The sequence below is a fragment of the Erpetoichthys calabaricus genome, chromosome 5 (genome assembly GCF_900747795.2).
Source record: "Erpetoichthys calabaricus chromosome 5, fErpCal1.3, whole genome shotgun sequence".
NCBI lineage: Eukaryota > Metazoa > Chordata > Cladistia > Polypteriformes > Polypteridae > Erpetoichthys > Erpetoichthys calabaricus.
This window is the reverse complement of record NC_041398.2, coordinates 142,020,570-142,033,355: the sequence shown is the minus strand read 5'-3', so window position 1 is coordinate 142,033,355 and position 12,786 is coordinate 142,020,570. Positions and strand designations below refer to the sequence as shown.

At 37.5% G+C, this 12,786-nt stretch overlaps 1 protein-coding gene across 20 annotated transcripts in view; it reads right to left on the bottom strand.

The window, feature by feature from the left end:
• Positions 1–12,786, bottom strand: part of LOC114651964 (sorbin and SH3 domain-containing protein 2-like) — a 439,918-nt gene that overhangs the window by 205,557 nt on the left and 221,575 nt on the right. For all 20 annotated transcript variants that reach the window (XM_051928410.1, XM_051928408.1, XM_051928414.1 and 17 more), the window contains 2 exons: positions 9,414–9,440; positions 7,895–8,019 (listed from right to left, as the gene is read on the bottom strand). In XM_051928410.1, coding sequence (XP_051784370.1) covers positions 7,895–8,019; positions 9,414–9,440 — 152 coding nt within the window. The remainder of the gene's footprint in view (positions 1–7,894; positions 8,020–9,413; positions 9,441–12,786) is intronic.

Sequence of the window (12,786 nt, the reverse complement as noted above, 5' to 3'; positions counted from 1 at the left end):
AGGAATCACCACATCAGTGCAGTTTGATTTCTGCTCTATTATCAACTGTGGGACTGGTCGACAAGCCCAGTGGACCGGATCTGACAAATACGTGTGTATGAGGGGAAGTGACTGCGACAACTGGCAATGGGTTTTTGCTAACACTGGAACTGAGGACTGGGGTTATCAACCTTTTGAGGCCCAAAAATACGGTTTGAAAAATCGGTTTTCTATCATAAAAGGACATGCCTCTCATTGTATGTGCTGACAACCATTGTAACTCAGGTATTTATGTATTAGGGGCATATGTATCTGGAACAGACCCTTTAGGGAGATTTCTAATTAAGATTGACAATCCTGTTACTAACACCCCTCATTCTCTGGCACACACACCCATCTCCCCAACTTTTGGTTCAGATTTTTCTCCTGTTAAGATTATGAATATTTCCACCCTTTCATCCACTTTTTCAGTAGAAACTGGTTATGGGGATCAGAATAGATGGTTGCAGTGGGTTCTCTATTCAGCTAAGCAAGTTAATCGTTCTCATTGTTATGCGTGCGCTGCAGCCCGTCCCCATTTAGCTACAGTCCCTTTCCCATTATCTAACATTTCTGACCCCGTGGGGTTGCCCTGCCTTCTGTATTTATTCACTACTTCCAAGAAACCCCTCTCTAGTTCAAAGTGTTCTAATCTATCTATTCTTTTTTCCCCACCCGTCACATGGATACCCCTATGTTTCAAACTCACGAAGGAAATTATACATGTTTTCAAATCTTATGGAACGACATGGGTAGGAGAATTACCATTTTCTTTCTGTTCTCAAACTTTTCAGGTTAACTTTTCTCTGAACACCGTTCTGTCTTCCTTTCTTCTCTCCCAAACCACTCCTAGATCAGATATTTGGTGGATGTGTCGTAGGTCCAAATTATTTGCCACCTTTCCCCCTAATTGGTCTGGTACCTGTGCTCCAATCCAATTAGTTATGCCTTTTAGACTTCTATCCTTACCTCCCTCTCCTTACATGGCCCTGGAGTATACATAGATGCTATTGGAGTCCCTAGGGGTGTCCCAGACAGATTTAAAGCTAGGGATCAAGTCGCAGCCGGTTTTGAATCTATCATACCCCAAATTACTATTAATAAGAATGTAGACTGGATTAATTACCTTTATTATAACCAACAACGTTTCCTTAACTTCACCAAAGACGCTATTGAAGGCATACATGAACAGCTTGATCATACTTCTCTGATGACTTGGCAAAATCGTCTAGCCCTGGACATGTTACTTGCCGAAAAGGGAGGTGTTTGTGCTATGTTTGGTGATGCTTGTTGTACATATATTCCAAATAATACCGCGCCAGATGGATCAATAACTCGTGCATTGGCAGGCCTTACTGCTCTCTCTAAAGAACTTTCCACTAATTCTGGCATTACAAATCCCTGGGATCAATGGTTTGCATCCTCCTTCGGATCCTGGGGACAATAGATAAGATCTGTTTTCATTTCTTTGGTTGTGACATTTTGTCTCCTCCTCCTGGTTGGTTGTTGTATTATCCCTTTGTTTCGCTATATAATATCTAAGTACTTTACCGCCTCTATGGAAAGGGCATATGTGCTACATGATGAGCGCATGTCTCGTATAGCTTCTTCCTTTTTCTCTCCCCCTTCCCCTTCATCAACCATTTCAAGATAGAATTATATAGGCCCACATCATTTTTGTTCAAAAAGGGAGGAGTGTGAAAACATAAAAAGATGTAATTGAACAAAATGCATGTGTGTATAGAAAATAGGACAGAGTGATGAAACTTGTTTGTGTTTGGCGTGCGTGACAAAAAGCATGTATACTTTCTGGAAGTTTCTTTTGATGATGTGTGTGACAAGAAAATATACCTTTAGGGTAATGACTTTACAAAAACTGGAAAAGTACAATGAGTCAGGATGCTATTTTTTGCTTACGTGGTCAACGATCAGGAGATTAGAAAGGTATAAAAGAACAAGGACATCTGCGCTCGAGGCAGATGAAGCGCGGTGTCCTAGGACTGTGTTTCTCTGACATTTTACCCTTGCCTGGTATGTATTAATAAAAGGTTTTGACTAATTTTAATTTTCTTCTCTGTCTTCAGTCACAAAAAGTGTCCACAAGGGCACCAGCAACGTGCGGCTGTTTTCATTTGACTGTCAGCTAAAGCATTCCATGAATATCATTGCTAAATCAATGCCGCCCTGGGACATTCATCTTTGACATCTTTAATTTTCCATAATCTTTTTCTAAAGACTATATATATATATATATCCAGACTTTACTATCAATCTTATTTTATATTATTCCTTGTTCTATTTTGTATTATTATTCATGTAATAAATGCCACATTGCTTTTAAAGTTCTATACTTTGTCTTTATATCTAGAGTGATTGAAGTAATAAAGTAGATATTGGACCTGTTGGACGTTTGCCATACTCTGCAAGGTTTACTATGGCTGAGGATAAGAGCTCCACCCAATAACAGGGAACAGTACGTAAAATAAGGCAATTATGGTTGATAAATGGCCTGTAACCAAGAATGTTGAGCCTTTGTATGTTTGAATATATTCCTAGAGACCAAAGTAATATTTAGGTCTAAAATATATTTAAAACATCGTATGTTGTTCGTGCCAATAATAAGTAAGTCTCTTGAAGTGCTAAGAGAGTGACAAGTTGTGTATGTGTTATTCATAAGGCACTTGTGTAGTTAAAAGTGCTAGAGATTAATCAGCTCTGTATGCGTCATTCATAGGGCACTGTTGTGGTTTGGGTCTGTGTGCTTGTGCATATATATATGTGTGTGTTAATCTTAAACATGCGACAGTAGACCAACCCAGTAACGAAATGAATGAATACAAGTATCCCTGAAGAAAATAGGTAAAGGTTAAGTAGAGGGGAATCACAGTAATACAACCATATAGCTAATCTGAAATGGCAAAGATGTATGCAAACTAGGCCTCTACAAGAAGCAAGTGTCCTTATTTACTTCACACTATACTATCTTGTTAAGACTATTCTTACCAGGGATCAAGGGTGCATGCTGCTTTGTCACCACTGATTTGCACAACTGACTGACAACTTTACACAAACTATGTATTATGGGAAAAAGAACCAATACAGCCAGTTATAACACATGTCTTCTCAAGAGGTTACTGTATTTATTGTCATACTTATGTTGTCTAATACGTAAGCAAAGACTTTATTCCAATAGTTTCTAAGCGGGTGACATTCACAAAACACAAAACCTAAGAAAGCAGGTGCCTGACATCATCTGTCACAAGTAGAGTAACTTCTGGTCTGGAAATATTTTTGATAGTGTGAGTGAAAAGAAATGTGTGTGATACACAACTCTGAGTGAAGTCAAACCATGTTTCATATAGAGTGGATTCAGAAAATATTCAGACCCCTTCACTTTCTGCACACTTTCATTTTTATAACTAAAAACTGCAGATTTAGTTTTAAATGGATATGTTTGCCATTTCTGTTTATCATTCTACACCCAATAACCCACAATGACAAAGTGAAAACATATTTTCAGAAAGGTTTGCAAATGTATTAAAAATAAAAAATACAAATCTCCCATTCATATAGGAATTCAGACTTTTAATTCGGTACTTTGTAGAAGGCCCTTTAGCAGTAATTACAGCTTGGAGTTTTCCTGGGAAAGTCTCTACAAGCTGGACGGATTAAAGGTACATGGCGACCATAGGCAGTGGTGGGTGGAGGCTCCCCCATTTTGTGAAAATATCAAAAAGTGAACGTGAAGGACCCTCTCAGAAATCAGAGCATGCTCATAGCTGTATATGAGATCAAATTGCGGGTAAGGAGAATGGAGTATGCTTGTAGCTGCCTGTGAAATTGCAGAGTGGGGTGTGGTGGGGGTATGCCCTTCAATGAAGATCAGAGCATGTTTGCAGATGCATGTAAAATTGCAGAATGTCACCTCCCCCTTGGAGATTGGAGCTTTTTCACAGTGGGAGCAGAAAAACAGAGTCATAGCGCTCCCTTGTACGTGCCTACTTGGGCTATGCCTAGAGTTGGCTCTGTCTACAAGCTTTACCAGGATTTGGGTAGTCCAGGTACATCCTCCAAAATTTGTTCAGACTGGATGTGAAACGTTTATAAAGTGCTATTTTCAGGTCTCTATATGTATGTTTTATGGGGTTTAAGTCTTGAGCCAAACCTACTTGTCCCAAACCTACTTCATCATTGTCTTATCAGTATCCTTTGGGTCATTGTCATGCTGAAAGGTGAGCCATCACCCCCAGAGGTCAAGTAAACTCTAGAACAGATTTTCTTCAAAGACCTCCCTGTATAAAGGCAACGTTCATCCTTCCCTCAATTCTGACTAGTGTCCCAGACCTTGTCGCTGAATTGCCCCCAAAGCATGACTTTGCTACCTTCACGCTTCACTGTAAGGATGTTATTAAGTCAGGTGACGAGCAGTGCCTGGTCTTCACCAGACATTCTGCTTGGAGTTGTGCCCAAAGAGTTAAATTTTTGTCTCATCATATCAGAAAATCTTTTTTTCCTAATACTATAAGAGACCTTAACATGCAGTTTGTCAAACTCCAAGTGTTAGTTAGCCACTCTACCATAAACGCCTGATTGATGGAGTGCTGCAGAATTGGTTGTTTTTTTGTCAGATTTGTCCATTTAAGCAGAAGACTCCTGAAGCTCTGTTAGAGTGACCGCTGGGTTTACAGTCTCCTCCCTGACCAAGGCCCTTCTTGTGTGGAAGAATAATTTTAGGGTAACATAGCTTTCATCTTAAAGAAATAGCATAAAGGGTTAATAAATGTCAGAAACCTTTGCAGGCATATCAGGAAACCAGATATAGGACAAGTGAACAAAAAAATGTACTGAAAGATGACTAAGAAATCAGCAGATGTCCTATAAAACAACCAGAATGGACAGTTATATGTACAGAAATTTCAAGAGTGGTGGTTCAACTCAAAGGTATTAGAAGAACCAGAATATAATATAATAGACTTTTATTTTACATAAGTCATTTGGGTGTAAACCAACGAACCAACCAAAGTAAATATATGCATTGACTGACATTGTATGTAAACTCAATTTACTCTGTAAAATCCTAAGCCTTAAAGTGCAACGGTGAGGTTGTTAATGTCACGTTTTTTGTCATGCTTTAAATCGGGCTTATTTTAAAACCTACATATATATGTTTGGTATCCTTCTTTTCAGAATTTATCAAACTTTAATGTGATGTTGTTAGATTTTCAGATTCTTATTCTGTTTTTAAATTATAAACTAAAAAATATCAAGAACTCACGTCTCGCAAGACGGGACTTTGTGCCAAAAGATTTAACCACACCCGGGGCCAGAAATAAAAGACAAAGAGTAGGACGGCTGCTGTACAGGCTTTTAAATGTTCAAAGCACTGTGCAAGATGCAGATCACGCAGCATAGCAGCAGCAGCAAGCCAGCAGCTCATCAAGCAAAGAGGACGTAAAAAAACCTGTATTTGCTTCCCATTATATCACTGTTAAACAGGGTTTTTTCGGAGGATCAACCGCGTCTCCTTGGGTTGCGTTCAGCCCTCCTCTTCATAACTAGGGAAACCCCTTAGTAATTTATAAAATGAACCTCTATTATTTGTTTCTCTGATCATTCTGACCATGCTGTACAGACTGCTTTTGAAGAATGCTCCATCTACGGCACTTTGCCGAGGAGTTATTGAAAGATACAATAAACACCTTTTCTCCTACCTGATTACTGATTTGTTTTGTCCTGTTAGAGGATGTTTCTTTCTTTGATAAGATGTTAAATTTCTGCCACACTTGCTTGGTTACTCAGTTTGGCCAGACAGCCAATACTAGGAAAAGTCCTGGTGGTTCCAAACTTCCTCCATCTCACAATTATTCAAGCCACTGAGCTCTTGGGAAGCTTTAGAAAAGGTTTTGTATTCTTGCCTAGTTCTATGCCCCATCACAAATTTTTGCAGAGGTCTACAGAGAGTTTGTTGGACTTCATGGCTTGGTTTTTGCAGTTTGAATTGTGGAACCTTAACTACACAGGTATTTGCCTTTTCTTAACGATGTCCAATCAATTCAAGTGGCCACAACTGCACTCCAATCAAATTTTAGATATATCTTGAGGATGATTAAATTAACAGGAATCTGAAAACCTGACCACAATTTGGAGTGCCACAGAAATGGGATAGAATACTAGTATTAATTAGAGATTTCAGTTATTAACTTTTAACACATTTACAAAAAATTCTGAAAACACATTTTTAATTTGACATTATGGGTTATTCAGTGTAGACTGATGCAGAAAATGGCAAATATATCCATTTAAAATTAAATCTACAATACAATAAAGTGTGCACAAAGTGAAGGGGTCTGAGTATTTTCTGGATTTACTGCATGTTCAGGAAGAATCTACATTATTATAATACTGACTTCCAGCCAAGTTCAAGTGAAAGGTCCCTGGGGCTGTGAATTGGATTAAACAAATTTAAGAATATTATGGTATGCTGGGTTATGTTATTTGAAAATTCAAGTTTGCAGTGCTGTCTTGGAGTAATTTGATATTATAATATTCAATTTAATAGAGATGATTCTTTTATTATGAAATTCAGTTTAATACAGTAAAAATGATTGTTTCTCTTTGCAATCAGTTTCTCTTTAATTCTTTATAATAATACTCAGTTTAGCAGCAATGGTTGTTTCACTTTTTTGCACTGTGCATTACATCCTTAAAAATATTAATTGTTTAAAACAGAGAGTTGAAAAAGAATGGTTGGTTCTCTATTTATCATTCATTCATTTTCTGAGCCACTAAAGAGTTCTGGATCATGTGGAGCCAATGTCTATCCCAGCAACACTCATTAGAAATAATCCCTATTAAACAGGGTACCAGTTAGTGTATGGCATAGTCAAATACCTACAAACAAACACACACACACACACACACACACACACACACACACACACACACACACACACACTTAATATGGAAGTCTCTGATATGTGGGAAGAAAAGCACCGAAGATAAAAGGAAACCCAAAGGAAGAACATGTCAATTACTACTAGCCAGGGCCTAAGGCAGAATCTGAACCCAGTGTCTGTGAGGCAGCAGCACAAACCACTGCGCTAATTTTTATTTTATTATTTACTACACTATTCAGTTTAATATCAATGGATGATATTTGTTTTTCCTTTCTATTATTATAACCTACAAATTAAAAGCAATGGTCAAGTCTCTTTAACTTTTCATCCATCCATTTAATGAGCCCCCTTATTATGTGGTTGCAGGGAGTTGAAGTATTGACGCACTGGCAAAAGGAAGGAATCAAGTGTGGAGGGGTGCAAGTATCCTGATTGTTTTGTGTTAAATGCCTTTCACTGAGGAATGTATATGACTACAGACAGACAGACAGACAGAGACAGATAGATAGATAGATAGATAGATAGATAGATAGATAGATAGATAGATAGATAGATAGATAGATAGATAGATAGATAGATAGACCGACAAGATGAATTCCAAATCTTGACTTGAAAACCCCTTAACATTAAACTCCTGCCTTTATATTTCATGCCACCTTTCGTTCAGGTTTTGCTGGCTCAAAAGGAGACAGTTCTTCATGAACATATTTCTTGCATTAATAAACAGGGAAATTGTAAATTTAAAGTATGTTTTTATGTTTGTGTGTGTTTTGTTTTCTATGGACAGTCATAGCCTGTCAATGAACACTAAGCCTAGAGTAGCTTCTATCACCATCTATGTGCACTAAAAAGAGAGTTATAAAAATTAATGTAATAAGAAAGAAACACTAATGTCTTTGTACATAATAAATGGATAGTAGTAATTACAGCACAATATATAAATAAAAGAAATCACAAGGCTTATTTTATTTGTGACTTACTTGGGTTGGAGACTTTTTATCTTGAAGATTTGGCCTGACACTCCTGAATCCTTTTGCTGCCAAAGAGGAACTGCTGGCGTCTCCATTTCGTAGCCCTTCTGTAGCACTATAAGACCTCCAGACCTCTATAGAATATATAGATAAAAAATCTGTTTATTTGCTTAAATGATGATGATTACTGAAGTGTTTTTTTCTGAATCCAACAATGATTTTAAAACATTAAATAAATTAGAATCAGGATCTCATCTAAATAGAATGTTTTTGGTTTGTACTGATCATGCATTTTGGATTGATAAGTGTAGTTTAAAAGAAGTACTGTATACCACTCAAATTAAAATTTGTATTAGTTAAACAATGTTGAATAGTATATAAATTGCATAAAAATCATGCACGGTCTGTACAACTGTTACTGTTCTACAGGTAAATGACTGAACAATGTCTTTCATTGCTCAGCCACTATGAATCATCAATGTGCTTTGGAATTGATTCTACAAGTGTCTGGAACAGGTCAGAATGCAACACTATCCTTTCATGAGAAAATCCATTATTTTCTGTTTTGATGATGGTGTTGCTAAAAAAAGACTGTTTCAGGCATCTTTCCAGAATATCCAATAATTGCTCATTTCAGTTGAGATTTGCAAACAGGTATAGTTATTTAAAGTTTACAACATGGCCATTCTTCTTAAACTGTACATTAGCCATGTGTGCCTTATGGATGGGGCATTCCTAGAAAATTTCATTACAGTTGAGGCAGAAATGATTCATCCCAGACTGTGACCGCTCTAAATTGTTTTGCATTTACTGAGTATTCATAAGTTTAGAGAGAGAAATGTGAACCTAACACCACAACAGATCTACCAGAACCCAATGGAACTGAAAACAATGTAAAGAAGGTCTTATCTGAGCAGATGATTTTCCTCTAATAATTGAACTGCTTGTATTCTTAAGATTCATTTACCCACAAAACTGAATTTTTAGTTTCTCTAACCTAACAGTTCAGAACTCCTTGCTTTTCTTCTCCTTTTATCTTCAATTAAGGCTCCTAGCTTTGTTCTTAGCTGTTAATGTCTTTTACTCTTATTTCTATGCCAACATTATCCTGGCCACTACTTTTCATAAAACAACTGCAAACTCAGTAGTCTCTATCAGTAAGAGTCCGACCAAATATGCTCTAGCTATCATCTGTCTCTCATAGTCACTTGTGCCATTGCAGTTAAGATAATGATAAATTGGGCCAGTTCTGCATTTTTATAAGACCTTAAGCATAATGACATCTAACAGCTACTTAGTAGCCAGAGCTGTGGGAAAACCACCTATCCATAATGCAATCAGTATTTCTCATCTGGTGAAGTGTTTCCTCTATCTTGTCCTCTAATTCTGTGTCATTAAGATAGCAAAACAACTTAAAAATCAATTTTTGATTTCTTTTAAGATTTTCCACAAAAAACCTTAGCTTTAAAACACATACAAGTAAAATACTTCTTAAGTTTATAGTTCAATAATAAAGTTAAACAGTTACCTGAATCTGATGAATGTGAGTCATTACCTAAGAAAAGGAAGGGGAAACATAAAAAGTTACATGCATTCTTTCCAAGTAACATAAACTTTTTTTTGAAATGATTGAAAATGAATACTGACTGAAGAGTGCAAGCCTGCCATATTAATAGTTAAACAAAAACTGAATTAGCTGAAGCATGCAGGTAGCTATATAATTCACCATTCAAATGACTACTCCAATTTACACTTAGATGCTTCATAATTTGAAGGATAAACACAATATACAAAGAGAGTACCTGGGACATGTACTCCTAACTTTTTGGAAAGTGAGATTTTGTTCCTAGCACTTTTTTTGCAAACAGCATTGAATAATTACATGAACACACATTAATGTATTAAATTGGTCCTCCTCCCTGTTTTAAGCCAAAGCTACACCCCTGGTTTTAAAGAACAAAAATGATTTTGATGTTCTAAAAAGGCTTTTTAAGATATTATCTTTGATGGCAATTCCCATTTCAGTCTGCTACCTACTTTAACATCCTATTGGTAGAATGAAGGGTTTTACTACGTGTGAACAGTAAGCAGTCATCTGCAGAAAGCCACTAATCCTCAGAGTGAAAGATGTGTTGATGCCATTGTTGAAAGAGAATTGCATCTCCTATTTCACCTATACATGCTGAGAGCTGAACACTGTGAGAAATATTCACTGGCCTAATTCATCTCTACAGATCAGAAGCAAAAATGTACAAAGTTACTCTATCAACTTATAATTCTGCACTTTTGACCAGCATAGCCATTGTGTTTTAAAAGCTGATAAATGTAATGCAACTGAACACATTACCGAATGTCTATAGTCATTTGACAAAAACAATTATTTATGCCACAACCTATCTATGAAGTTTTGTAGAGGTGACAAAGGAAATTGTGCATTAGAATTTGTTAAAATCTTTTACTTTTGATTGCATCTGATGATTATTTTTTACAATTTCCAATGGGCACTAGGACTTCATAATACAAGCTAAATTATGTGACAGTTTTCAGATTCTAATTTAATATAGGTGCCTCAAGTGTGTGAGTGTTACTGGTCAAAGTACTGATATCTAAATCTGTATTTACACACAGTACATGCTAATTGGCCACTTTATTAGCAACTTGGTCTGTTAATTTCCAGCAGAACTTAGACTCAACAAAGTTTTATAAGTGCAGCAACAAAGATGTCACTTAATGATGAATAATCATGTGCCCCATAGTTGTAAAATGATGAGTGGGAACTCTCCAATCAGAAACTCATTCCACCTCATCCCACACATGACTGACTGGATTTACAGTTGATCAGGTAACTGGAAAGCCATTTCATTAGGATGAATTCAATGTCATATTCTTGAAAACATTCTGCATCTTTCCCAGCTTTAAAGAAACAAGTTTTATCCAGCTGAAAAAGCTCATTCACAATTTGATGCATTGTTGGTGTTAGCCAAAGCAATGGATTGGCGGTGAAAGTCATATATCCTGTGGCATTCAAACACTGATGTTGATGAATGAAGTGATGCAATGTATGTCACATAAATATGCCCCACACAATAACATCACCAGCGCCAGTTTATACTCTTGACATCCTGAAAGGCGAACACAAGAAATTGCATATGGTAGTTTTCATCAACTTCTTTGAGTCATGAAGGAGCAGGATACATCACTATTGGATATAATATTTGCGCTTCTTAGCCCCGAACAAAAACATCTTTTATTTTTTTCATTGGTAACAGTGGAATAGAATTGGGGTACTAGCTGCCTAACCTTGCCTGTGGCAAAGTATGATGAGATGTGCATTGTGGTATGCCTCTTAGAGCAAACAGCTGTAAGCATAGTGATTAGAGCCTGCAGGTGTCACCCTTCATCTATTTCTACTGTTTTCTTCATACAATCTTATTATGTCTGCTACTCACTCCCATGTCATGTTCAAAACCATTTACATTTTCAGTCTTGCTGATTCTCCTTCTGAACTGCACACACAATCTTTGCCACTTGACAGCCTGATTCATATTGTTACTGACTGTGCGGTGACCTTCTTGGTGAACCTAATATAGTGGCCACTCAGAATGTATAGCTCCCTTTTTCATTATTATTGCAGTCACTGATAAAATATTAAAGTTGAAATTGAACACTGTTAATTAAAAAAATAAGGGACAAAAAAGCAACCGAAACAAAGGACCATAAAATAGCTAGCATGATAGATTTGGGGCGGCACGGTGGCGCAGTGGGTAGCGCTGCTGCCTCGCAGTTGGGAGACCTGGGGACCCGGGTTCGCTTCCCGGGTCCTCCCTGCGTGGAGTTTGCATGTTCTCCCCGTGTCTGCGTGGGTTTTCTCCGGGCACTCCGGTTTCCTCCCACAGTCCAAAGACATGCAGGTTAGGTGGATTGGCGTTTCTAAATTGGCCCTAGTGTGTGCTTGGTGTGTGGGTGTGTTTGTGTGTGTCCTGCGGTGGGTTGGCACCCTGCCCGGGATTGTTTCCTGCCTTGTGCCCTGTGTTGGCTGGGATTGGCTCCAGCAGACCCCCGCGACCCTGTGTTCGGATTCAGCGGGTTGGAAAATGGATGGATGGATGGATAGATTTGACTAGGGCACTTTTATGAAATGATCTTTAAAATAAAAAAAGGTCCTCTTTCTTGATGCAGAAAAGGCTTTCAACCATATGAACTGGCAATATTTGTGGAAGGTTATGGATAGAATGTGCTTTGGGCCAGCATTATTAATTTAATCAAAACCTTATATTTATCCCCACTTGCAGTTGTCCTAATTAACCCCAACATTTCTCCTCCATTCCCCATTCAACGAGGGACTAGACAGGGCTGTCCTTGTTCCTCACTTCTCCTCAGGTTAGCTCTTGAAACCCTAGCTATAGCCATAGATAATTCTAAATTGCTTACTTCTATTACAGTTTATAATTCCAATCCCTTGATCTCCCTATATGCTGACAACATTCTACTATATTTAGAATATTCCTTCTTCTGATGCCTCCCATATCATAAATTTGTTTAATTCTTTTGAATTTTTCCAGTTGTAAATATTGTGTGCACAATCTGCACTTCTGCCTCTTAATGATCTTAATGCTCTGTCAACAAGTCTCCCTTCCCTCTTTGATAGCAGTGTTCCGCAGGCTCAGATATTTAGGAATAGATACTGTATATCCACTTTCTTACAGACATAGCCTCTCATAACTATCAGTGCATACTCACTGAGGGCAGGGCCTCTGTTAAAAGGTTGGACAAATCTCCCCCTTTCTTTTCAATCTTGGCTTGCAATTACTAAAATTAATTTTTTCCTTCATTTTAACTTCATCAGTTCCATGTTACCTCTTCCATTTCTGGCCCAAAATAAAATTATTCCTTTTTATGGA